The sequence below is a fragment of the Falco peregrinus genome, chromosome 1 (genome assembly GCF_023634155.1).
Source record: "Falco peregrinus isolate bFalPer1 chromosome 1, bFalPer1.pri, whole genome shotgun sequence".
Taxonomy (NCBI): Eukaryota; Metazoa; Chordata; class Aves; order Falconiformes; family Falconidae; genus Falco; species Falco peregrinus.
Genome location: NC_073721.1, coordinates 119,177,183 through 119,204,087, shown reverse-complemented (window position 1 = coordinate 119,204,087; position 26,905 = coordinate 119,177,183). Strand labels below are relative to the sequence as shown.

The 26,905-nt window shown below is 46.7% G+C and overlaps 1 protein-coding gene across 5 annotated transcripts in view; it reads right to left on the bottom strand.

Moving 5' to 3' along the window:
• The window catches only part of NTRK3 (neurotrophic receptor tyrosine kinase 3), a 231,823-nt gene that overhangs the window by 138,982 nt on the left and 65,936 nt on the right, over positions 1–26,905 (bottom strand). For all 5 annotated transcript variants that reach the window (XR_008749358.1, XR_008749360.1, XM_005242418.3 and 2 more), the window contains exons 7-11: positions 26,209–26,350; positions 23,697–23,993; positions 20,240–20,263; positions 19,372–19,442; positions 17,500–17,602 (exon numbers count right to left, since the gene is read on the bottom strand). Coding sequence is in view for 3 of the 5 variants with exons in the window: in XM_005242418.3 (XP_005242475.1) it covers positions 17,500–17,602; positions 19,372–19,442; positions 20,240–20,263; positions 23,697–23,993; positions 26,209–26,350 (637 nt within the window). In the remaining 2 variants the exon portion in view is untranslated. The remainder of the gene's footprint in view (positions 1–17,499; positions 17,603–19,371; positions 19,443–20,239; positions 20,264–23,696; positions 23,994–26,208; positions 26,351–26,905) is intronic.

Sequence of the window (26,905 nt, the reverse complement as noted above, 5' to 3'; positions counted from 1 at the left end):
CATTCAGAGCCAGGGCCTCAGATACCTCAGCAATCAATGCATCTCAGTGTGGTACCCCAAGAGCTGAAATAAGAGATGATGATGCTCTTCTCCCCATTAGTAATGCCACAAAGAGGGCACATTAGCAGACAGCAGCTCCTTCCTTTGAAATCTCCCTCCCCTACTGGCTCCAACAGAGACTAAAGAGTGAAGGATCTAGTCCCTGGGGTGGGGGGTCACCACTGTGTACTGACTTTGAGGGGTGCAATGCTTTTTATGTTGGTTTTTCAGGTGGAAGTTCAAAGGAGAAGGCATTAACCGCTTGCACAGCATCTGACCCCACACCATTGCCTGCAACACATCCCTGGGTCACACAAAGCTGGAGATGTATAGGTAAAACACTCCAGGAGAAGCTAAAAGAATAAACACCGTGCATATACACAAAAATGAGAGCTTAGATATAAATATGCATAGATAAACATACACCCTCTCAGATGATGCTATCAAATGCATTACTCCCCAAATCCCTGCAGAGCAGTAGACCATCTCCAAGGTCATATTAGCATGGAAGTAATGTAATCCCATTACCCAGACTCCTTCTCCTTCTCTTAGTTTCTATGTTGATGTTTGCTCTCTTAATTTTAAACACCAGCCATGTATCTTGTGGCCCAGCCTGGGACCGCTTTGCTCAAGTGGTAGTAAACACACAGCTTAATTCACTCATTCTCCAGGAAAAAAAAAAAAAAAAAAGCTTTTCCTGTATGAAATACATGCACCCGCCAGCATGATGATCGACGCAGGGTGTGCTGAAAGCTGCTGTAACTAACTCAGGCTCGGGGAACAACCAGAGCACGCAGGGCGGTAAGCGGAAAATCTGTACATGCTGCTCTTGTCGGGAGAAAAATATCCAAGCGGCACATAACTGAGCTGCCAACCACGCACCGCACGAGCCTCCCCGGTGCCAGGGATGCAGCTCAGTGCTTGTGCTAAAGGGTATCTGCTAATTCCTCAAGCAAGGGACAGGGTCATTAAGAGGAAAGCTGGACCCAGTGCTTAAGACCAGGGGAAGCAGGGAGGGAGTGTGGAACAGCCAGCAAGACGAGCTCCCCAGAGAGAGGATGAAGGATGGTGCAGGCAGGGGCCACCACGGCCACTCTGCCCCATGGCCAGCAATAGTGGCCACCATGGCCACACAAGCCCTCTGCCAGCTTCTCCAAGGAGTTCATCCTTGGGAGAAAAGAAATCTTTAGAGTTGGGCCTTTGGTGTCATAGCATGCAAAACCTCTTGGAAATACGGCTCCCCTTCTCAGGTCCAAGCCCTGAATACCTCCCATGCTGCACACCATCTTCCTCTACGCTCCCAAAACTTCTCTAAGCCCTCTACAAATCTTCCTGAAGTTCAGGCCATTCCTCTTTGTCTATTCACCTTCTGAAAACATCTCTAATCTCCCTTTTTTTCCTTTTGCTGCCTGCAGGAGACTGTGATAACGTAACCTCCTTCACACCTCATCTCTGCTAGCTGACACGATAACAAAAAAGTTTAATAATAACAATCTCCAACAAAGAACACAGTGAAAGAGCGTGGGAAGCACTTCTCATCGGCAGATGCCAGAGAGATCTGCCAGAAACATGCATCTCAGAAGACACTGAGCATACGTTTAGACTTCTCCCAAAACCCACACGTGCCGCTTGGTGGCAAGCCCATGCTGGATGAAGGCCACAAGGGTGGCCAACACACGTGCCCGCTCTTCAAGGAAGATGCTCAGAACAGCATTTCAGAATGCTTTTACCCTCAGCATGCTTTCATTTTTGGGTCTCCCAGCCTTTAACCAAGTCTGATGAACATCCCCAAGGCTCACTCTGCAGTCCATGGTGAGAGACACACAGCTCCAAATGCTTCTGCATCTGCCTAATGAGGAACCTACCCCTCCTGGATGACTGCGGAGGGAGTCTGCAGTGATTAGTCTTATTAAGCCTCTGTGAAAGCTACTCCAACATCAAACTGATGAACTATCCAAGACAGACTTGTTAGCAGAGGATAAATTAAAATCCAGTCTTGGTATTTTAACAGTCTACAAGGCATCATTTCTGCATGGATGGCCCTTAACCCTTGCACACTCTGGATGATTCGTTCAGCTGCTGGTCACAGCAAGAAGCCCATCTCAGTCCCCAAGTCTATTTCTGTGTCTGTCTCCTGATCAAGACCATGCAAATTTACCTGCTCTGAGTTACCGTAAAGTCCTTTTTCTATAGTTAATGAAACATTTTATTAAGTACCATCCCCTGCTCCCATCATACACACGTCAGCACTTGTTAGACATTAATCCCAGGATTGACAAAGGATGTTAGAGGAATTTCAGTAGGATTTGTCTATTAATTCCCTTTGCTACTTTTTAAATTCCTGTGCTTAGAAAAATGCTGGCATATGTGTCCTTCCCAACAGGTAGCCACTAATGAAATTATCCACCACCCGCTTTTTCAGTAAAGTTCAGCTGATCTGGCAAGAGAACCCCACAAAAAAAAAAAAGTATCGCTGAGATAGTGGGGCTTGGAGCTGGTGTCACAGCTGACAAAGTGCATCACTGGGTCTTCACCCCTTCAGAACTGTGCAGACGGTGTCTCCCCACCTCCCAGTCCACATCTCCCATGTCTGCAACAGAAGGAAAGGCACAACCACAGCAAAAGCCTAATCTGTGCATTTGTGATACTATCCAGAAACAGGAATAAATGACCTCAAACAGATGAGGGGTGCTCATTTCTTTATCCTCTAGAAGCCAATATTTACTAGAAACATTTCCCTCAGCCTACAATTTCTAGGATATTACGACTTGATACCCTGAAGACTTTCTTTGGTGCCACAATGCATTTAACCCCCTGCATCTCAACAGCAGCAGCATAGGGCATGAACACAGGCAACGCTGCCGGCGGTGCTCCTGCTTGCAGAAAACACACACAGGAGTGCACAGCTGCCAGGTGGTTCCCCCTGCTCTGCACTAGCATAGGACAGTCTTTGGCTCCAGGAAGATGAGTTTGTGGATTTTGCTTTGGTTTTATTGCTACCTGACCAAGACAGTTGTATGTACCTTCTCAATAATTTAAACTAACAAATTCTGCGTCAACCAAACCTCTTTATCAAGACAATATAGGACTGCAACATGTTCAATAGAAGCACATTTATGGGTCACGCATCTCCCATAGCCACTGTGCTTACTAGACCAATAAAAGAAATCAAGATTCAACCACCAACTTTCCATCTCCCACACTGCTAACCAAAATGGGAAACACTTGCTGCTCCCTCCTCCCTCCAGCCTCCTCCTGCCTTCCCCATTCACACCCCAAAAAAAGACTCAAGCACTGCCTTCCCTCCTTCTCCACCGCTCAAGACACGCCAGCACACTTAGGAAATCATTAGTGCAAATTCGAGCCAAGATTATTTATCCTTAAAAAGCCTGCCCAACAGCAAATCTCCCTCCAGCCGCTCCCAGGCTCTGCAGCTCAGTGCAGATAAATAGGCACTTACCGCCAGCTACTAACTACTTCATAAAGCATCTCCTTACTTTTATTCCCCTGCGATGTATACACATGTGCACACACACGCTCGTGCTCCGTGCACACATAGCACCAGGAGAGAGGAGTTTCCTCCTTCCCTACCTGCTTCGGTAAGGGTGACACGAAGCGTTAGGCTGTCAAATAAGTGCCTGGGCTGCTGCATCACCTCTCCCTCATCCTTCCACATCCTAAAACCACCAACTTCATAATGCTTTTGCATGTTGTAAAGCACCACGCGGTCCAAAACGTGACGATGCAAGGGCTGTAAAGTTTTCAGAAGACACGTGCCATAGAAGAGAGCTTAGAAGTCCCAAAGCACACGGGGCTTTGTATGTACATGCCAGCTTAGCACTAACATCTGAAAGTAAAATGCTTGGAAATGGCTCCTGGGAAAAGCTCTCAAGTGCTGGGTTCAAGACTGAAGGTTCTCCTTTAAGAACGGAGGAAGTTACAGGACCCTTAAGTTATCATGAATTTTCACAAAAGCATGATGCTTTTGACAAGCACATATAGGTTAAAAAAAAAAAGTACAGATTTTTGCCACTGGTTGGAAATCAAGATTTATCCTCAATGCAGTTTCAGGCAGCACCCTGCCTGCATCTAGGAGGGTTTCAAAAGGCAGGTATCAAAGCAGGTTATTCCACCATGGGTCAAGCAGAGCAACCAGGATTTTGAACTCTGGTACCTTTTGCAAAAAGAGAGCTTACACAGCTTTCTGCAAGCTGTCCAGTAGCAGGTGAATAAATGCCAGTTTTTTGTCTCAATCAATTAATAAAATAAAATCAGGGGGAAAAAAAAAAGGCATCTGGCAAGCAGTCAAAGGCCCAGTAGCATGTGCTAGTAAAAGACTCAATCAACAAAATTTAATAGTACTTATTTTTTTAACAAAAAAGCAGAACCACATTCCTTTTTGGCAAATTAACAAAAAGCCCGCCCGTATGACTGGTCCCAAAACCACCAGCTGAAACGCTAACAAAGTTCCAGCAGGAGCAAACCCAAGTGAGACGCCCTTTGTTGAAGCATCCCTGAACCCAATACAGATTTTAGCTTCTCTATTGGGATGCACTTAAGAGGAAGCAACTTTTTTTGGTGTGACCTGATCACAGCGAGTTCAGCAGAACTTAAATCAATGCCTTTACCTATACATATCAAAAGGTAGGAAGGTGCCCTGCTTTACCCTTATGACTTCAGTTTTAATATGCCAGGGTAGAACACATGTGCTTTGCTGATGAGGGGTTTTGGCACATGCTGACATCCCATTAACTCCAATATCTTGTTAACAGACAGTAGCAGCCAAGAAGCATTACTTGAAATCTTTAAGCAGAGAAAATAAGCCCAAATCACTTCTAATACACCAGCAGCATAATAAACTTAGACAGAAAAGAAACACAGTGAAGGCCATATGTTTTGTTATTAAGAACTAAATAACAAAAGGGGAGAAAAAGTCTAAAATCCAGCTGCCCTGAAGAAGCAGTGTGGAAGGGATTTCTGCAGACACCCAGAAGTGAAATCGGGCTGTATCTAATTACCAATCCCTACCACCACATTTTAGATCAAGGGAGATTGAGAGCAAACAGAAGACAGAAGAATTTAATAGTCTTTAAATAATAACAAAAAATTAGAGAAAAAGAAAATTAATTAATGGTCAATACAGCTAAGCAAAGTCTTACTGGAAAATTCATCACTATGTCCTCTTGGTCCCACGTGCCATGGGGACAGACCTGCACCAGTCTATAGCAGGATACGCAGCAAAAATACTCAGCAGCCCAAAAGGTATGAAGCCTCATTACCAGATGTTGTTACCAATTAATTCTGGGCTAAGAAACTTGTCAAGAAGGCAGACGTTCTGTAAATCTGTAAAGACATTTCCCTTTATATACACGTATATGCACACAACTTGCATTTGCTCACCTGGCTGACATGCAGAATAAATTAATAAGCCTAACTTTAAATTTATAGTAAAAAATCAAAAGAAAATTAAGAAAAAAGTATTTAGGAGTCTAAATTATAGTGAAATCAAGAGGATGAAGCAGTTGGTCTATAAAAACAAATCACGCTGAACTACCTTCAATGCCTTATTTTCCCCTGATTGAATCACAAAATTAGTCAATGAAGACTGCAATATATTCAGGCTTAGTAAAATATTTGATAGTGCCTCAGAAAAAACTTCTTTGAAATATTAATTGAAACTGGCTTGAATATGAGCACTGTCATACAACAGTATTAATAATAACAGTAAATTTGATTTATGTGGCTCTTCCCTCCTAGTGCCAGTCTGGGTGGCACAAATACAGCAAAGCTTTAAGCTGGAGAGGCTCACCATGGGGACTGGTGTTAAGGGTGGGTTTCTCCAACATCTTTATTAATCATTTGAAAATGAAAGAAACCCACTGAATTAGCCAAGCTGTTGATATGTGTCTGTTTAGGGGGTCAGGTGGGATAGTAATAATTTCTGAAAGCCACCTCTGATTGATATGGTGGGTGATTGATGGAGCAGAGCTGGCTCCTTCTCACCAGCTCTCCTACCTTCTCATGTAAGTCAAGTGGCACTGAAGGCACAACATCACACAGGCAGCATGTTCCTTAGCCAGCAAAAACGGGCAAAAGTAAGAAAACCAAGAAGCAAACTTCGAAAACATTAAAGAAAAACAAGATTTGGAGATAAATCACCAATTTCTGGGAGGCAGAGACCTGGAAAATCGTTAACATCCAAATAGGCTGGTGAGGACAGCAGGCTGTGAACAGGTTATGAGCCTGTGAGGGAGCAGGACAGCAGGACCATGCTCTGCACAGAGACAAGATGTCCCCATTACGCACAGGGGCCCAAACGTGGGGTATAGCCCACAACCCTGCTGGGTATGGGGCCAGGAGCCTCCCCCATGCTGAGGAGAGTCGGCAAAGAGCAACAACAAGAATACAATGATGGTTCTGGAAGGACTGAGCTGGGATGAAAGATGGTTTGCATCTGCACCCTTGCTTAGTGCTGCAGGAAGACCCAGCTGTAAAGACCCCAGAGACAACCACAAGGCTGAAGCCAGGGGGACAAGGTGTAAAAGCATGTGATACATTAACTGAAACAAACAGAGACTGAGTAGCTCTCTGGCAGCAAACTGCCATGCCCCTGGGTCCAGCCCCAAGAGCACTTTTGGCGACCAGCACAGAGCAGCAGTGGGACCCCGCATGTTACACACCCTCCTTACAGCTCCCACTAGCCAGTTCCCCAGCATCACACTGCACCAGTGCAAGGGCTGCCAGCCCTGCCCCTCACCAGCTACCCAGGTCTGCCACAGCATCCCACTGCTGTGCGCACAGGCACGAGCATGGGAATTTACCCAAAACCCAGATGAAAAAAAGTCAGAAAATCAATTAAGAAATCAATACGAATAAATATTGATTCTAGACTACTGTTACCTCAAAATTATTGGGGTTTTCTTTCCTTTTTATAATACCAGACATCTCTCCTTCAAAAAAAAAATATATCATAGCTTAATAGGTAAGACCCTACTAATTATTACCCCCAACATAGATTGGAAAAAGAGCGCTTTGGATGAAGACATGCTTTGCAACTGTGCACCTGCTGATTGTGGAAAACTGCCTCTGTTTCCCTCTTGCCAAGGCAGGACTGAAGCTGTAGCCCAGTGAAAGCACTGCAGACCCTGGGTCAGACCCAGGAGCAACCCTGGATACCAGGAGACTGTGCCAAGGGGGTCCTGAGCAAGAGGCAAGCAGACCCGGCCAGCAGCTCCCGCAGAACTCCGCAGCCTGGGAGCAGAAGAGGCAGAAATCAGCCTCTCAGGACAGGGATCCACAGCTGGGATCCACAGCTCTGTGCTGCGTGGTGAGAAACATGCCTCAGCCCAAGGGCAGCAGCAGCTTTACCTGCCTCCCTGAGTGCCGGCTCCACTTAGCGTAATGATTATTAAGCCCTGTCAGCAGTTATAAAAACCAACGGACGCAGCTCCACAGGCAAGTGCTTCAAAAGCCGCCGAGACGCCCCTGCTCACAGGTTTTCATTACCCATCTGGAAAATTGCGGATGTCACAAGAGCTTTTAGAGCATCAAGATGAAATCGTCTTGTCAGCAACAAAAGGGCCAGTTCTCCCCTGCCCCAACCCCAGCAGCTGTCTCAGCACCACTGCCGGCTGCTGCGCAAGCAGCCAGCATTGCACCAGGGCACCAGCGCTGCCTGCCCCGGAGCTGCTGTGGCACCGGTGTCTCAGCCCGTGCCACGTGAACCTTACTGTGAAGGAACACAATGTTTTTCCTCTCACGGTAATTCACAGCCTCTTGACTGTGTTAGGCTGGGAAGAACTTGCTGTTTGCCAAGGAGGATGAAGCACACCCTGGGACACAGAGAAGATGGAGATGCAGGTTCATCAATACCAGCTCCGCCTATAGCTGGTTCAGGTGGAATGAGAAGCAAGCCAAAGAGTTTATAATCCAAAACCCAAGCAGACCCATCTCTTTTTTTTTTTGGCCATAATTGTATGGGGTTTTACCCTCTGCAGCTTTTGAAGTGCTACACTGCTTTGACTTGAGTAGCATCAAAGACAGATGTGGCAAAACCACCTTGACAGAGACCATGCTTCCCAACGGGGTTCTGATCAAAAATGGCTTTTTCCTTTTCTGCAGGGAAAACTCCTCACTGGTCACAAAGCGAGGTCTGCCAGCAGAGCCACAAACCCACCCCAACAGCAGGGCACGTAAGATGCTGAGCTACAGCCTGTGTGTCTTGATTTGAAACAGTCTCTTCCAAAAGGAGCTGGTAACTCCTGCAGATGCTGCACTGAGGTGAAGTAAAACAACAACAATAACAAAAAAAGTCTTTCTGCAGCTAACAGGTTCCAGCAGACACAGGGAGCAAAGAGGCTGTGAGACACAGAAGATGGCCATGAGCACCAGCTCCAGGCTATTCTCGTGCCACAAACCTGAGCAGAGGGGAGATCCTGCAACAGGGCCCAAGCGTGGAGCAGAGCATGCTGAAGGCTGACTGGGGGAGGGGGGGATACATGGGTGCACCTGGCATCCTTTCCCACATGGTGCCCCTCAATGGCCCCGATGGCTGCAGCCCAAAGGGAGACCTGTGGCCAGTTTATATGGCCACAGACAACAAGATCTCCCGAGCCCCCTTCCTGAACCACAAACCAGGTTCAGGGTAACAGAGCATCCCATCCTCTATCTTCCTTCGTTATCCAGGGCCACAGCACCAACTGAAGACCACTCTTCCAAACAGAAACTGGATTATAACCCTGCCCCTCAGATACAAAATATGGGAATCCAAGTTGATTTATTCCTCCTGTGCACAAAATACTACCCCAGCTGCCTTTGTGTACAGCCATTATCTTCTGGTCCATTGATTTTTAATAGCATAGCTGTAGATCGAAATGAGATGCCTGAGCATCACATAGGGTTTTGCGCTGCTCCCGCCTTCATCAAGAGACACTTAAACACTGGTGCTGATGACAGAGCTTTTGGGGCTGTCCGAGACACAGGCAGGCTCATTATTGCACCACAAGAAATAGAAGTTGGAGATAGAACAAACCCATTAGATCATCAAATGCTCCGGTGCTCTCTACAATTTGCTTCCTCAGTGCTTTTGCCAGTTGAAGCTTGAACAGCCCAAGTGACAGCCCCTATCCTTCCCTTGTGAGGTTACTCCACTGCCTCCAAATTTCTAGGCGCTCCAAGCAGATTCAGCCTAGGTTCAAAGACCAAGCAGCATCATTCTCTTTCTTCTCTCCATTTGCTTTCACAGCTCCCAAATGCTTCCCTTGCCAATCCTGCCATTTATATCGCAGTCACCTGTCCCTCAACCAAGAGCAAAGCTCTCCTGCTCCAGGGTTTAAGGATGGAGTGCCAAATCTCAGCATCCCTGGCTGAACATCACAAAAATGAACAACAATCTTACAGCAAGTCATGATGAGGAAGAGGTGATAAACTTACCAGGGACATCCTCCCAGAGGACCGTTTATCAGCATTAACAGTAGCAAAGTCTTTTTCAGAGAATAATTGGACAACCGTAGTGCAGACAAACTACAATTAAGATATTAATTAAAGCCCTTTGCTTCTTCCCACACTGCCCTGCACCTTATTAAAGCCACATCAAATCTGACATTTAGTTGTCTGGTTGTTGGCTGCCTTCAGAGAGGCACAAGAGCTCACACAGTATACAAGGCTTGTAAAAATGACGTCTCTTTATCACATCACTTACACTGGCTGAAAAAATAGCCTAACCTGCTGCTGTCTGTGATATCTGTTCTGAGATTAACAGAATTATTCTGGCCTTGTGCTGTCATTCCAGCACTTTTGCTAAAGCAGAGCCATGTGAAGACAGACAGACATCATCAGACCAAGCAACAAACACTGATCGGAATCAAGGAGACAAGGAGCAGGCATGCAGAGGCATCACTGCCTTGGAGAGAAGCCCCCTGAGGACTAGCATCTTTTGCATGGTCCTTGGGGTAGGCTGCTCAGGTGACTGAGGCTAGGTGATTTCACGACTAGAAAAGATTCAGGCAAGCAGTTGGAAGAGGAACTGGAGGGGTAATTTAGTTGTTCCTGAATGGTGAGTGGATGAAGAGCATCTTCTCAGCCTTGCAGTGCAAGAGAAGCAGCCGTGGCTCACTCTCACCCTCTCTCTCCTCAGCATTGTGCCTACCACATACGCACAAGCAGAAAGAAGCAACCACAGTGCCACGAGCAGCAGTGTTCCCAGTGCTGACATTTGTTAATGCTTTGTTGGTGGAAAATCTGGTGTGCTGAGTCGGGAACAGGGACCGCTCCAAATAAAAACCCTATTAAATAAATAAATACATTTCAACATCTTTCCATCACCCTGGCTGGGAGTTCACATCATGTCGGATCACAGGTAACGTGAGGGTCACTTGCACAGCTTTGGACACCACAACATGAGAACTGCGTGTAACAGTCAGCAGTGAGACATCTGCTCATGCAGAACTGCCCCAGGCAAACACCGACCGTGCCATGGGGCTCCTTTAGGTCCTTTAGGGTGGTGGTGCACCCAGGGTCCAGCACCCAGCTGGTGACCAGACCAAAGGCATGCATCGGCCAGCAAGGGAGACCCATGCGTGTGGAGGAAGAGCCTGCAAGAATGTGGCATGAAGGAGGCTTGGGGCCTCTCGGGTCACCTGAAAACTACTGATCTGACTTTTTTTAACTGCTTTTAGTAGTTGCCTAAAATAGACACCTTGGTTTTGTAAAAGCAACTGAAATAGATAATGGCTGGTCAGTGCACTTTATGTTTCCTTTATAAATAACCTAGTAATGCTTCTGGGAGTGGGAAAATGGTTTATTTCTAGATCTAAATAAATCCTGATCATCTGCTAACCATTTCTCCTTCAGGGTCATTTGATGTGTCTCTCCAGCCAAGGGTGGCTCCTTGCTCCTTCAGACAGCAACAAGGACATCACCACCCCATCTTTCCAAGCCTTCACCAGACTAACACCACCTGGGACCGAAGAACAAGGGATGTGAGCATTAACTCCCAGCATGAGAGCAGATCTGCCTTTGCAGAGATGCAGAAGCAGGTGCCTTGTCACAGTATCTCAAGGGAGAGGTGAGATCTCTGGAAGGTTTGCCAAGGAGCCCAGGGCTGCACAGCAGCTTTCCCTTGCTGTCACCATACCATTTATGGACTGCACGGCTTAGCAGAGGGTGAGGAACTTAGCAGTTCAAGGAGCTTTATGCTTTATCACCTTGAAGGCACTAAATAAATAAATAAATAGCACAACTTGCACTTCAGCAGAGTATAAACAGGCATTTATAGAAAGAAGCCCCAGTGAAACCACATGCCCTTTCAATCCACTTCCCAGGCAAATAAAACCAGGTAGTATTGAGAGTCAGAAGTACATCAAGGGGCTTTTCAAACAAACAGAAGGATACCAGCAAGGAAAAGCTCCGACCTCCAACAGCCCCCTCACATTTGCTCTGTCCATGGCCCTTTGGGAGGCTTAGCCCGTCGGCACGGCTGGGCTCTGTGCTTCACACACCCGAGCTCAACGAAAACAACAGCAATCAGTTCCCATTTCCAGCTCGTTAGTATGGCTCACCATACATCCCTGAGCCCCCATGGTTAGCCATGGCTTTTAATGTATGGCTGTTTCTCTCCTGTAGCCGTGCCAGGCTGGCTGATGTTACTTTGCTCTCTCTTTCTTCCTTCTCCCTCTACATGGCAGGCTCCCAGGAGGATGAAATGAAAGGGCCCTGATCACAGATTTTTCCTGAGCAACTAACCCTTAAGGTGCAGGCTCTCCAAGCTGCAGAGTGCTTGCTCATGCCTATACAACTGCAAACAAATCATCAGGGAAAAACAACCAGTGCATGACTGTAACCACTCTTGGCCAAGGCAACGTGGGTCAGAATGAAGCCTCACCTGAAAAGTAGGTGATGGCTCTTGTATATTATTTTTTTTCCACCCCTTTAAAACTGCAGCGATAATTGCACGATGAAAGAGGGAAGGAAAAAAAAAAAAGAGAGAGAAACAAAAAAACAAATCAACAAAAGCAAAAAGCCAGGCACACATGATATCTTTGCAGGAGCTGGTCCTCTTGAATCAGAAACCCTGGAATTGTTCTGCAATCGACTCAGTGGACAGTTACCATCTGTTTATGGAAAAAAATGTTAATAACCCCCAATCATAATCAAATAGGCAACCACTTTACTTTAAGTACCTATTAACTAATGTTGAATTACAATGGAACAGCTCTGCAAGTACTTCTGACATCCACAGGCACATCAGCAGTGCCAGCACTTTGATCAGGGCTAATAGAAAAAGTACCAAATGAACTGATAGCAATGCGATTCCTCAAACTACAGAAAGCGTGGGCAGTATTTATTTACTGTTCTTTCGTCTCTCCCCAACCTCCTTGTTGTTTCTGCCTATTCAGAGAGAAAATATGCATACGCCTGTATACAGATATACACATCACCCACCACAGCACACCCCGTGAAAGCCTGCTCCCCCCTGTGTTTTGTTATTCTATCTGAGGCTTCACTTCCATACGGGTTCTCCAACCCCAGAAACGCTCAAAGCATTTCCATCAGTGGGGCATCACCCAAGCTGTCATCCTGTTTAGCCTCCCTATTTACATGATGCCTGTAAAGGCATCTTGAAGTCCTTCCCCCATCTCCTCTGGGTGGAACTGGCCAGCAGATCCAAAAGCCGCAGCAGAGAAAGGGAAAAAATGAGCAGGCAGAGCTGCACATACACGCTTGCATGTGTGCAGACAGGCAGCATGATCACACACCTTATTTGTTTAGGAAATCAGATTAAAAAGCAATCTACTCTTTGCCAACTGCAACCAAGTCTGAACCATTAGCTGGCACTGTCTCCACCCAAGGAAGAAAACCTTGTTTGGAGAATGCAAGTAGTTTTTAATCTCAGAGCCTGGGAAACAGCTCATCTCAGCAAAATGACAAGTGCTCTTGTCTGGATTTTCTCTAGCATCTTTCTCCCCATATCTCAGCAAACTCAATTTGTTTCTTTTGGGGTTTTTTTTGGTGGTTTTTGTTTGGTATTGTTTTGTTTTTTAAGCTGTGCGGCACCAGGAATACATCACACAAATATGCACAAGCACACATTCTTTATCCCTAGGCACTTGCAAACGTAACAGAAAACAAAGAAAAGGAGCATATATTTCAGCCCATCAACCTAAGCATTTACACGGCCTCCATCACTGTGCCATCCAAACATTTTGTTAGTCCCAGGACTTTTCTGTGCCGTTATTATTGTTTTATGAAATTTCATTTTTGTTAGTCCCGGGAGTTATGTGTGGGTTTTTTATTATCTTATGAAATTTCATTTCCTGTCATCTTCTGGGATTAAACTTTGATCGGAATACGTGGGTTTACAAGGCTTGCGGTGACAAGCCTGACCCCAGAAGGTGAGGTGTAAACCCTCCACCTCCGGCGGGCAGCCAGGGAATGTGGGACACCGAGCCCAGAGCAAGCAACGACTGGGAGCGGGATGCCGGGCTCCTTACTCCCATGCAGTCTATCCCACCTGTAAAACCCACTCCCCTGAGCCATGGCAGTAAACCAAAGAGCCCCAACTTCCAATTACTTGCACTGCAAGATCCTATTATTGTTCCCACACTAATACAAGGCTTTAAAAAGCCTCTCAGCTACCCCTCTGGATACATCACCCTTCAGCAAGCAGTCGCAGCCCATTGCTGCGACTTCAGCGCGTCTCGGTTTTCACATTCCCTTTTCCCAGCGGTTTCCTCGCCACTGCCTCCATGTCACCCACACAACGCCACGTTTCACAAAAAGGCGCTTTGTCTGCCATTCTCCTGCCGCCTCCGCCACCCCAGCTCCAGTGATCCCCCAGCCCCCCCACCAGCTGCTGCAGCCCCCACCCCCTACCCCAGCTACAGGAGCCAAAGCCGACAGGCGGCCAAGAAAGGGGAGCTGACCTCTGCCACCCCGTGTTAATGAATGCCCTCTCCAGAGGGAGCAGGGGAAGGCGAGGGGGATGGCACATGGCCAGCCCCTGTGAGCTCAACCGAGGGATGCCACAGAGCCGGGAGCCAGGAGCACAGCACATCGGAGCCCCCTTCACAAAGAGCTTTTGTGGATGCCACCGCTCCAGCCCGTCGACAGCACGCTGGGCAGCACAGGCTTTTCTACAGCTTCACCGTCAGCTGTATCAGTAGCCGGGTCGTTACCAGAGCTGCAGATCTGCTAGGACTCTCGTGCAACGCTCTGAGGGTCTGATATCAGCCAGAAGAGGAAAAATGTAGACAAACCATAAATGTGGACACACCATCCTCTCGTAGTCATCCCCCAGCACATGTACGCCAAGACACAGTGACTTTCTTTTCAGCAAAGGCAGCTGGAATATCGGACACTTGGTAGCCCATTAGTCTGCTTTTAAGACTGGAGGGCAACACAGCAGGCTGGTCCAGAGGGTTTTTCCAGCCTAATGTCACATTCAACCTTGTCAGTCCAAGTTCACCTCTCTCTCTCTCTAGGAGATAAACCATCTGCTTAACACTAGGAGACGCAGAAGGAAAAAAGATGTGCTCAGATTGACTCGAGAGGTGCTTCGGGTAACGTGTCCAACATGAGCACACAGTGTTCTGCGTCCATGACAAAAACAACAGGAAAAACCTGCTCCTGCAGGCCTGCCAAGCTGGGTTTTCAACAAGTGGCAACATATCAAGCGGTGATGAACAGCTCCTGATTCAGGGAATGATGCACTTTCCCAAAAAGCCTCGGGGTTTGGATTTTTTTTCCTCAGTAAATGGTAGCATGCTGGGTGCCATACAGGATGGCTCCTGCCCAAGAATTAACTGATGAGGGACCCAGAGGACAGTGCCAGCTAAAGGACATCTGGAGGTGGTTGTCAGCTGTGCTGTCCCATACAAGGTGTCAGAATAAGGCAGAACCTGTATATGCGCCCCGGACAAGCAGCTCAGGACCACTCAGTAAAGTGATTTGATGATTTGTACAAGGGCATCACCCCATGCACAGGCAGCCCCCAGGGAGAAGGAAAGGAACAGTAGCCCATTAGCGAACTCAAAGAGGAGGCACCACGGAAAGAGACATCCAGCACACACAGAACAAACACAGGCTTCAAGGTACCACTGCCAGACTGGGACCATCTGCAACAGCTCAGCTGAGACCCCAAAGCAACTTAAGGAGAGAGCAAGTCCTCTGGACTCATTGGCCTGCTGAGCAGCAAGGAAAGAAAGCTTAGAAACCACATTTTGGAAAGTGTGGAAGGAACTGTGACATATCTTGTGGGGGTGAGAAATAAGTCAGCTGCAGCTGCCTGGGCAGACCATAGCCAGGGTACCAAACAACATCCCAGCTGGTGCAGGTGAATGTAAGAATTGCGTTTGTGTTGTGGAAGAAAATGTGGTGAGGTTTGGTAACGAGCTGGATGCAAAGAAGGGAGATACCGGCTAAAGATGCAAAGCATGGTGGCGTGCCAGTTGACAATGGCACTACGGCTAAAGAAAAAAGTGTTGGCAGAAGAGATGCTGGGGGAAAGCAAAGGGGTCAGAGTGGGGACAGCCACATGCCAGGGAGACTGTCCACAGGGCAGGAGGCTCTGCAGCCTCTGACGGGGAGCAGAGCTTAGGCAGTATGGGTCAGCTGCCCACGGTGCTGCCTGTGACGCTTGTGACTCATTCAAGAACTGTGTCCCTGGTTTTAAAGATCCATTTAATTTCTGACAACTTCATCTCTCCAAGAAATATCAATAAAAGTTTTAGAAACTTTTTGAGGTTGTGGTTCCATACCAGAACTGGAACAAATACAGCACAAGGAGGAGGAGGAAAGCAGGCTTTTCTGGTTAAATGTTTTTGCCTCCCAAAAACTGCACACACAAGGGTCCATCAGAGCACCCCTCTGGTTTCTGGGAATGCAGAATATCCACTAACACACTTACCCAAACACCTCTGAACACACACACGTCTGTTCACAGAGACTGGTTACCCACATGAGGTTAACTCTTCTTTGATTCTTCCACTACAATCAGAAGTTACTTTTCCTTTTTATATTTGTATCTCTAAGCCCCATCAGTGGCAAGTGCCCAAGCACTTCCAAAGTGTTCTAACAAATCCCTCCAGAAGGCACGTAACATCCCAATTTTACAGATGGGGAAATTAAAGCAGAGACAGAGGTTAAGACAGCTAATTGCCTACGGACATCAAGTGAGTCAGTAGAAGAGCTGGGAATTGATCCCAGGAACCGTGTCTTCCATTCCTCTACTCCACCCACCAGTCAGTACACCCTACCAGATGGTTCTTATCATTGGACATATGGACTAAATATTGCTAAGCTGGTGTAGAAGATTCACTATTTAATTAAACGTCCTGTCTTCTATCTCCATAGGATGCACAGGGGAAACTCCAGCCAGAATCCCATCTGGACCCACTCAGGAAACATCTCCGTGAAGCAAATAAAGCCTGGAGGCAACCACAAGAAGTGTTCCCAAACCTATCAACCTGCCCTGCAACACAGAACCCTGCAAGGCCAGGAAATAGGCTGCAACTCAGGAGCCTCAGAAGAAGCTCGTGTTGGCAAAGCCTGGCTTCGACCAGTGTGTGCATGAGCCAGCAATTAGACTGGGAACTACTTTGTCATGTGAAGGCTCTTCCTCCAGACTTCACTGGGCACCACCAACGCTGCCCAACTGGAGATACCAGCCGAGTCACAAAAAGCAGATGGCACAATGTCATCTACTTTCTTCTTGCATTAGCTTTATCACATCACAGCACTGGTGTTGGTAGGACAGAGACACCAGTTCTGCCTGGCAAACATCAGATGCTTTCTTGCTTTCCAATCACTACTACCAAGGACACTTGAAATATCTCCTAAAGTGGTTATTCATGATGCAGAGGGAGAAACTTTCCAACAGAGAGGCAACAGAAAGAGACCTTCCACATCACTGACAGACAGATCAGCAATTGCTTTCCCGGCATGGACCTTACAAAGTTACAGCAGCATCTCAGTCTTACAGACAGGCACAAGATGGGTACATCTGCCTTTCCAGCAGAACCCAAAACAATTTCACATCCTTCTGTTCCCCCTTCACACCCCGCACTCTGCACCCAGTGCGACGCAAGGGGAAAGCCATGCATCATCAAGTCCGCAGACAAGACTTCATCCCAGAACATGCTCTCCTGAGTACAACTCCCTCAACACGTGGCTGGAAGAAGCAGGCTCAAAGCTCTTCTGAGCAACCTGTAGATGCAGTTACGTGCTGATCAGGAAAACACATGCATACTTCTGCCCAGCAGGACATACAGGTGAGAACCACCTGCCTGGATGTCTCCATTACTCTCTCAACAAACAGAAGAGGGCTGGACACCATTCCCTTTAGAAGGTTTTGCACCAATACAGATAATGTAGGAATAAAACCACAACACCTTTCCACGTGTGCTATAAGAGCCGGGCAATCCTGGAAGGTGCCTCCTGCTAGAGGAAAGCAACTGCACGTACCTTTCATCCCAAACTTGGACCGCCGGCCATACTTGTTGATCATAATAAAGAGGACGACCAAGAGGACACAAGCAAAAGCTGCCAGCCCAACCGCTATGGAAACCTGAAAGGAAAAAGCCTTAGTCAAGACAAAGGAATTTAGGAGTCTAGACTGGAAATGCAGCACCTCCTTGCACAGTTAACCTTTCTGTAGGCTCACACCATCTGCTGCAGCCCCGTGGATATCAGCTGTGGAGGAAAATACAAGCTAAAGCAAAGGGCTCTAGCACAGCTTGGAAGCATCACAGGCTGTTTTTGCAGGACTGGGAAGTCTGGGATTTCCCTGTCAGCAATGCTGTTCTGGGACCAGCTCCTCCCAGGCTCTCACCCCGTGTATCTGCAGGGAAGGACCACCTCTGCTCCAGTGTCTGGGCTCTCCCTTCGCTGCACCGCATCACGAGCCTCCGTTTCTGGCACAGTGGTGATGCCACAATGTCACAACACTAAAGCTATACTAACCTGAGCTGGGAACACACAGGAGCAGCAGAAAATTCTTTAGAAAGACCAACTCTGTCTCCATCCAAACATCCCTCAGGACAAAGAATGAGGGAAAATAACACACCACAAAAAGAAAACAGAAGAAAATAAGCAGAACTGAGGGGTTTTTTTCCCCCCTAAAACATTTGGTTTTCCAAAAGCCTCTAGTGGTTCCCTATTTATTGTGATTTTTCATAGTAAATATTTATACTACAACAGTGTCCAAAGTCCTTCACTGGATCCATGGTTCCACTGTGTAAGTGTACAAGCAGAGGAAAGAAAAACTTCTTCCCCTAAAGGGTTTACAATCCCAGGCTTATTTTAATATTTATGAATATTTATTCCTTCAAGCCTTTGCTTGAGATACTTTTATTGCATTGATGTAAACAACAATTTCTTTGGCATTTGTCCAATTGTTCTCCTGTACTGGGTCTTGTGATGCATTTAGACTTCACTTCCTTTTACAAAACTGTATTCTGCTATAATAGAAAATACATCATTTAACCAAGAAAAAGTAATTTCATTTTGCAACCCTTTTCCTGCCCTCAATACATTAGCTATGAAATTTTTACATTTTTTATTTGATCCTTCAGCTTGTTTTTTGTGCTTTATATTTAATAATCAGTGCACGTTATTACTCCAGTCTCACTGTTCAAAGCTTTCACTTCAGTTACAGGAGATTTTCAGCTGGATGAGAACTGAAACCAAGGTGGATTGGGTTTTGTTCATTCCGTTAACACCTGGCATGTTTCAAGATCTTAAAACTTTCAGAGAATCAGAGCAATTGTGTAACATGCTAATTTTTTCCCCCCAATACTTATACACACATTCATTTTTTTTTCATTTTTCTACCTGGATTCTGCAGAAGACAGACAATGTTGAGATCTGATAAGCTGTAGGCTTTCTTTTCTTTTTCATTTTTGGCATGCCCTGCAGAGCAGGAGAGAGGGCGAACTGGCACTGACAGAACTGAACCAAGCTAAATCCGAGTCCCTCACAGGGCTAAACTTAACAGATCAATAATGGTCTGAAACACACAGTTGCCTGTTTGTTTGTTCTCTGGGTGCTACTTCTTCAGAGCGAGAATTTCTGACCCTGCAAGCAGCAACTTCACAGGATCCCTTATTTTCAAAGAGCTCCCTAGTTCCACTGCAGACCCAAGAGGATCAGATGGTTCATGTCAGTATTTTACTTGCCTGACACAAGCCACAAAATCCTTCTGATTGTTGACTTGAGTCATAAAGGAAGATTTTTTCCTTGCGAACATCTCAGAACAGCACAGGAGTGTAAATACTGAGTCATCAATAACAAGTAGTGCATGCAAAACAGTTCTGTAGAGAAGAGGACAGGACTCACCCCAAAAGTGTCCTCCTCTGGTTTGTGGGTCACAGTGATCGGCGGGGTGGGACTCACTTCATAATCACCAACTGAAACCAAAACAAAGACAGAAGATTCAACGTGGCTCCCACGGGACTCCCAAGGCACTAGCATATCCCCGATGCCTGACCTAACGCGAGGCAGCTCACCCCTAACAGAGGTTCTCACTTTCTATTTCAGAAGGCTCCAAAATCAACCATCAGAGAGTTCCCTGTGCATATCGGCAGAGAAAATACAGACCAGGAAAACACTGATGTCACTCCAACTTTACAAATGAGAAACACTTGGGTGCCTGGATGGCCTCCATCCATCCATCTCCTGGAGTTTTCAGAAATCTGCTGGGCTAGGTAGGGTCAAAACACAAGACTGACTCCAGCAGAACTTGATCCAAAGAACCAGTTACTGGGGGTGGGGGGGGGGGGGGGGCGGGGTGAGAATCTGTTGGGGAAACGTCACAGAAATCAAGCCCTGCTTCTCATCTCAATCCACACTAGAGAGCATGTTGTCAATGGGCCATGACACACAACTGCTTTGGGGACTGGCCAGCCTGCATCTAGTTAAGACCCCTTCTGCTGCACCACAACCAACCATCATTTCCACTAGGACCTTCTTCAGGACATCACTACAGGGAAATGAGCATCTCCTGAGCTCTAGAAATTGACTACCCAGCTGATCAAAAGCTCCCCAGCCATCTTGCTCACGTATGGGTAAGCCAGGACTTTGTGCAGTCTCTGCCAATTTGCTTTTGGCTTTCTGATTTTCCCTCCAGGAGCCCATAAGTCAGAAGAGCACAGGAAACCACAGAAACAAAACACCCACCATACACAAAGGAGGAGGAGGCACTTACTTGAGACAAAGTTGTCTGTACTCTCTGTGGAAAGGACAAAGAGAAGCAAAACAGTTAACAGCACAGCAACCACAGAAGTGGTCTCATTCCCAACCCACCTTAGAGACAACCCACCACCCCAAAGAGCCCAGGAAACCAACTCTTCCTAGTTTGTCCTGTCTGGCAACTGTAACTTGAAACTGCAGCACATGTGTCAGCAGGATATGCTGGAGGTCAGGATAGAGAACACAGGGGTAAGCAACTGTGCAGGGCCATGGGCTGCAACAGGAGGGGAGGGATGCTACTGCAAGTGAAAATGGAGAACAATTAGCAGCATGCTAACCACACCTTTGAATGGTAGTTAAACGATCCTGCTTTCAGCAGGCGAGCTTGCTCGACAGACGCACAGGGCTCAGCAGGATGGAGGTGGAGGGGAAAGGAGCAGATTTTGCCTTACATGGCAATATTCACCCAAGGACAAAGTCCTTCGAGGATGAGGACCAGCTCCCAGGGACGAGAGCCCAGCTTGGGGCCAGGGGACAGAGGAGACATCCTCTGACCTCTGTTTGAGCCACGCATAAAAGCTAATAACATCTGAACTGGACATGGAGGTTGCGGCTGTCCTAGAGCTGCCTCTTGCCAAGGCAACACCACCAGTCCCTGCTGTCAGCCTCTCAACTGCTCCAGTAAAGCTCCTTCGGCGCCAGAGGTGGCCAAGGCCCCAGACAATGAAGTCTAAAGCTCTCGGTGACACTCAGTTTACATAGCATGAGAATAACGTCAGCTTTCCATTCACTTGCCCATGTAAGAAATTGAGCCTGATATTAACTGGAGTTTACACAGCTTTGCTGGCAGAGGGCTCCTGGAAGGATGCTGAAACGTTCACACTGAAGTATGGGTAAGGTTTGGAAGGGAAGTGTAAAACAACCCCCGGGTGACAAACACAGCTTTCCAAACCAGGGGAAAAAAACCTGAAAAAATATTTTTGTTTCAAGTCAAGCAGAAAAGTAACTTTCCTTGGCTTTTTCTAGCAAGGCCGGGGGGTGTGGAGGGATAAAAGAGGAAGAAATATTTCATTTGGAGACTATTTTTTCGCTATTAAAGCAGACAGAGTCCAGTTGTAAAACTCTTGCTGCTTCTACATTTTCCCTTTCTATTTTTCTCCACTGGACTAAGGAAATTCAGCAGAAACCAACAAAACGTTTTTCCCATTAAACCCCATTTTTAAAAGTATAAAACACAGACAAGAAATTTCAGCCAATTTGAGTTCTCTGAGAAGTTCTCAAAGAGTTGAACACTCATCACAAGGGAGGTAGGTACATTAACCTTTGTGTATTAAGTAAGGAGGTGGTAGCTTATGATAGAGATGCCAATGACAACATGCAATGAGATTTTTATCAGGATATGACAAATCTGCCCTGGGAGCCACTGCCCTGGCTTCTGGAGCCACATCATCACAGAACAGCAGGATATGGCATGGGGCACAGCTCCCACCCAGCTTCTAGCAGCACCTTTTGCCTCTCATCCTGGAAAGCACAATCTGGCACAGTACCAACGAGAGGTTGCAGACCAGGGATTTCTAAAAAAACATGGTCACGGGTTCTTTTCTATGCTGATAGGAAGCCTTCCAGGCACTGCATTTTCATTAAAGACTAATAATCTCATCCTGGGCAGTGACAGCAAAACCCTTGCATGTGTGAATAGCTATAGGCAATAAGCTTCTTGAATGAACCACCCTGGGGAACCGTCAATTTGTGGCATTTTCTGGAGGAATCCACCTTCAAATGGGAAATTATAAATGTCAGCTGTGGTACTGGACGGAGCAACGAACTTCAAGGAAAGTAAATTACATCCTGCATTGGGCTGACAGGGTCTGCCAGGGTGAGCAATGGCTTGGGACTTTGGATCAGAAGAAATAAAAGAAACTAGTCAGTTCCTGCTGAGAGATGGTTCAGGGTCAGAAAGTACTCCACACCAACACTGCACACAAGGCGTGGGTGAAGATGCACTCACAAGGGCAATATTTTACATATTTCACACCATCCCATTCTCCCAGAGCCTCTGACACAAAAGGATCTTCAAACATCAACGTGCCTTCCCACGTCACACCACAGCACAGATCCACTTCCAAAATCAGCTCTCTAGAACAGCAGATCTGCCCCCTTTTCTGGAGGTCCAGCACCTACTTAAAGAGCTGCCCCCGTTGCACAGATGGGGAAATTGAGTCACAAAGGTGGAACCTGACAGAGCTGAGACTGCAGACCTGCACGCCTCTCCTCACCCACCTACATTTGATAAGCTGCTCTTCTGCCCTGACAGAAGGAAACATAAATAGGTCAGATAGCCAAACAGGGCATCATCCTTGAAGCCAGAATGCAAATTTTCCACTCCTTTCCATATCGGCTCATTTGTTCAATTGTCAGATCTTCAAGGCAGAGATTTGGGTTTGCATTTATGATATCTGACCTGCGGGAAAACTCTGTGTACATATATGGTGTGATATAAATAATAAATGAGAGTACCGTTGGTATTTTTCTATATTTAGCAAACGCCCTATTTTGCTGGATTTTCTTGGGCTGCAGGGGCCAATTTAGAGCTGCCACTTTCTCATGGCATCATTCCTGAAGGCAAAGGCAGCAGCTTGCACAGACCTTAACTCCGTGATGGCCAGCATGGTGTTGCAATGCCGGAGAGCAGACCAAGACCCTCCATGCTCCTATACAGCAGGCAGATCACCACAAAAGTCTCCACTGTAGTCCCCAGAGCTGGATCTTCATGTCCTCAAATGCTTTTTTTTTTTCCCCCCCTTCTTTTTTATTCCCCTTCAGTTAAGCCCTGAATCACTAGGGAATACAACAGGGAATTCCAAACAATCGGGTAAGAAATCCCAGCAAACTGATGCAAAGCAACTAATTGAGCCATTGCAGCTTTTGTAGACCTGTCATTCTGGGATTGCACATGTTATATTCAGAAAGAAAACAATCCTGACACTGCTGCATCCAGCTTTAATCATTTCACAAATGCAAGCTAGAAGAAGAACAGGGAAGAGCTGCATCACTTCAAAGGGCTTTCTTTAGCTTATAACTGGCAACCACATAGAAGAACACTTTCGCTCAAAAAAATTGGGCAACCTTTTTGGGGCACACCAGAGCAGATCCAATATAACTGACCAAATGTACATCCTATTCCCACTGAAATTCCTGAAGATCTAAAAAAAACCCCCAAAAACTGCAGAATACATTACACAACAAAAATAACTAAATCAGTCTCTCTCTGCATTACGACACCAAAGCACAATTGAGTAGGAGAATCACACTGGTCAGAAGAGGCCTCTGGAGGTCACTTCTTCCAACCTGCTGCTCAGACAAAGGCCAACTTGAGTTGTCAAAGCCTTGTCTAGGTGCAAGGATTACCGATGGGACCATAGTAAGACCTTTGATTTGCAAGCAACCCTATCGAAATAAACTGAATATCCTACCTGGAAAGGGTTTTTCAAGGAAGTGTCCTTTGATGGTTTGGTTGGCTGAGCCCAGCTGGTTGGTGGCCACAATCGTGTAGTTGCCATTGTTGTAGTGAGTGGGTTTGTTGAAGAGCAGGCAACCCTCGGACACTTCCCCTTGTTGGTAAAACTCCATGTGGATGATCTCTGTCTCCCGGAGGACCTGGCCATTGTGCAGCCAGTGAAGGGTGGGAGCTGGGTTCCCATGCACTGCAAATGCAATGCAGTGCTCCAAGTGTAGCACCGGCTCCTCCAGAGTTAGGATGCGAGGGGGATCTAGCGGAGAGAAACATGGCAGGCTCACAGCACACCTCCACCCACATGATGTCTCTGTGCACCATGGAAGTTAAGGTTATTGAAAACACAACCTCCAAAACCACTTGTTCCTTCTATTCTTCCCATGGATGCCTGCAATGAAGCAGGGCTAAATCACAGTAATGCTCCCTGGAAAGGAGATCTGAACCATAGCCAGCTCTTTTGGGCTTCTGAACAAGGGTACAAATTAACAACATGGATGCTTCCTTCACCAGTCCAGAAACAGTTAAGCTTGGAGTTGCCCAGTCCACACGCCTACCGCTGCTCTCCTTCCCCCACAGGATCATGGGGAGGCCGCCTGGCCCCATTAAGGGCACCAAGAGATAGCACTGTTATATTACACATGTGCAAGGTGCCCATGGGAGCTCTCCAGTTGCACTGAGCAACTTTGGATTGCATAGCTGTGGAAGCAAACATCCCTCAGTGACTGCCTGTCCTTGGGGGTTTTTGACTGCCTGAATATCCCAAAGGAGTTCTTGCTCGCCGAACACCCTCCAGGGGTGTTTTAATTAAAGGGAGTAGAGTGGGAGAGGGAAAAGAAAAGCAGAGACTCCACCTGCAATTTATTGCATATGCATCGTCTTCCCACTGGGACACCCCAATAATTCAAATGTTGCTCTGCCATTGCTTCTGAAACCCCATTTACAACGCCTACATGTAAAGTCCCAAACCCCAAGGCTAGCGAGGTCTGAACTGGAAGAACAGAGTTTTATGCAAAGACAAAGGACACAAAAACATGTAGGTCTTCCCTAGAGCTCTCCTTTGCCTGGTACCATCCAGCTGCAAAGACAATCCATGGGACATCCACAAGGAACAAAAACAATGCACCAGCTTTGAACCATCATTTGGGAAAAAAAAGACAGTGAGTTTTTCAGGCAGCGAAGGTGATAGAAAAGAAAAAAGGTGCAGAGCTGGTTGAAGCTGAGCAAATTCTCCCACCAGCACCCAGCTACCCTGAACCACCCAGCCATGTCCCAGCCACGTCCTTTCACTCACAAGCCTAGATGTGCATGGGGCTTGTTCACATCTATCTGGCAAGGAGGATTCAAAACAGGCAGCCACCTACACGCACAAATCCAGATCTTTTCAGCATGAAATTACAGCCTGAGTGATGGGTCTGGGCAACAAGAGCAGGGGTAGCAGAAACTGTCAGCAGCTTATAGGATTACACAGGGGAAAACAGGCATTGGCATGGTGCTGTTTAAGGCGTGGAGGAAAAGATGCTAAAACACAGCACAAAAACCACCCACCTGCTGACCAATCATCTCTGAGCTGATCTAAACTTTAATTACCTCCATTCTTCAATCCATCAATAAGTACTTATAGGGAGGAAGATGAAAGCAGTAAAGCATCTGCTCTCCTTTTTCTTATCCCTTGTGACTGCCTTGTCTACAGGACCCCGTGGCTCCTGCACTGCACTGGACAGACGATATGCGTAGGTTCACCAAGACTAGCCAGAATCCTGCATGGGTTTCTGCTCTATCTGACAACATTGGAGGTGGGGGTCAGATTTTCAAACTACAGAGTAAGGGCAAATATTACAGACACAGCAACATATAGTAAATCTCAGCTGCCTGAGAACACAAAGCTGTGCAAACTTCCTCTTAAGGTCAGGTTTGTGTTAAGTTATATTAGAAAGCACAAAGAAAGTTTAGCTACTTGCAGCTAAAAGTGAACAGTTGAAATGTGAGACACGCATGTTTACGTGGCATTTGCAGTTTAACTTTGTAGGAACAGATCTGGGAGGAAGCACTAGCATCCCTGAAATCAGAGGCAAGATTTACACTAGCTTTAGCAAGGGTGACATTTAACCTCTCACGTAGCATCAGGGCAAGCAATTCTCTGTTTGTAAACAGAGTTTTAGTCCCTCTGCGGCTCTTCCTTACTCTGCTGGATCTTCCAAGAGATGGGCGGAGAGATGTCCACCACCACTGTGGCACTGCTGCTCCTCCCCTGGTCTAGTGCTCATTTCTGCATTCATGGAAGCAGCAGGAAAACAAAAACACTGACACTTGAGAGAGCTATATGAAGATCCACTTCCTCTTCACTGCACTCAGCTCCTAATCCTCACCCACAAAACCAGAATATCACGAGTAGCAAATGGCCACGCATTTCAACGGTTCCCAGGGCAGCCCTCCAGCCTCTATATGGTCAAGGTCTCTGCATAGCTACTTACAGTAGACTGTGAGCAGCACACTGGCATTGCTCATCCCCACCACATTCTCAGCAATGCAGGTAAGTAGGAATCCGTTGTCTTCACTGGTGACATTCACCAAGGTCAAATTGATGGCATGAACGTTGGTCCAGTTGAGGTTGGTCTAAAAACCCCAGAGAGAAATACAGATAGAAATCAATGTCTGGTGGGCTCCTCTCCTCCCCACTACTGACTGCCCCCAGAAGATGAGGATCACAGTTTCCACATAAGATGTCAGATCTCCAAAATCCAAGGACAACTAGGATCTGGGTGAAGGGAGATGTTTCCTCACCTCATTAAATGCACCACATCTTATAAGAGAAACTACTGGGAGAGGGGAGAGCCACAGAGTTGTAGCGCTGATAAACATGGCTTGCCTCTAGAAAGCTTGCTTAGCTGCCTATTTCAGCTACAGCTATTGCAGACACCTTTGTAAACAGGTGGTTTCATTAGAGGAGACATGAGTTAATTCAATTAGGGAGCACTGAGATATGAAGCTATCTCCTCCTCACTTTCCAGCCATACAGAGGGAAGGCTTTGCTGCCCTCACATAGTTCCCATGTGGTTCTCATGTGGACAGGGCACAGCCTCCGTTTTACTTTGGATACAACCATCTCACTTTTCTCATAGCAACTTCCACCATCTACCTGACCCTCCCCTCTGCATGCACAGACCTGGG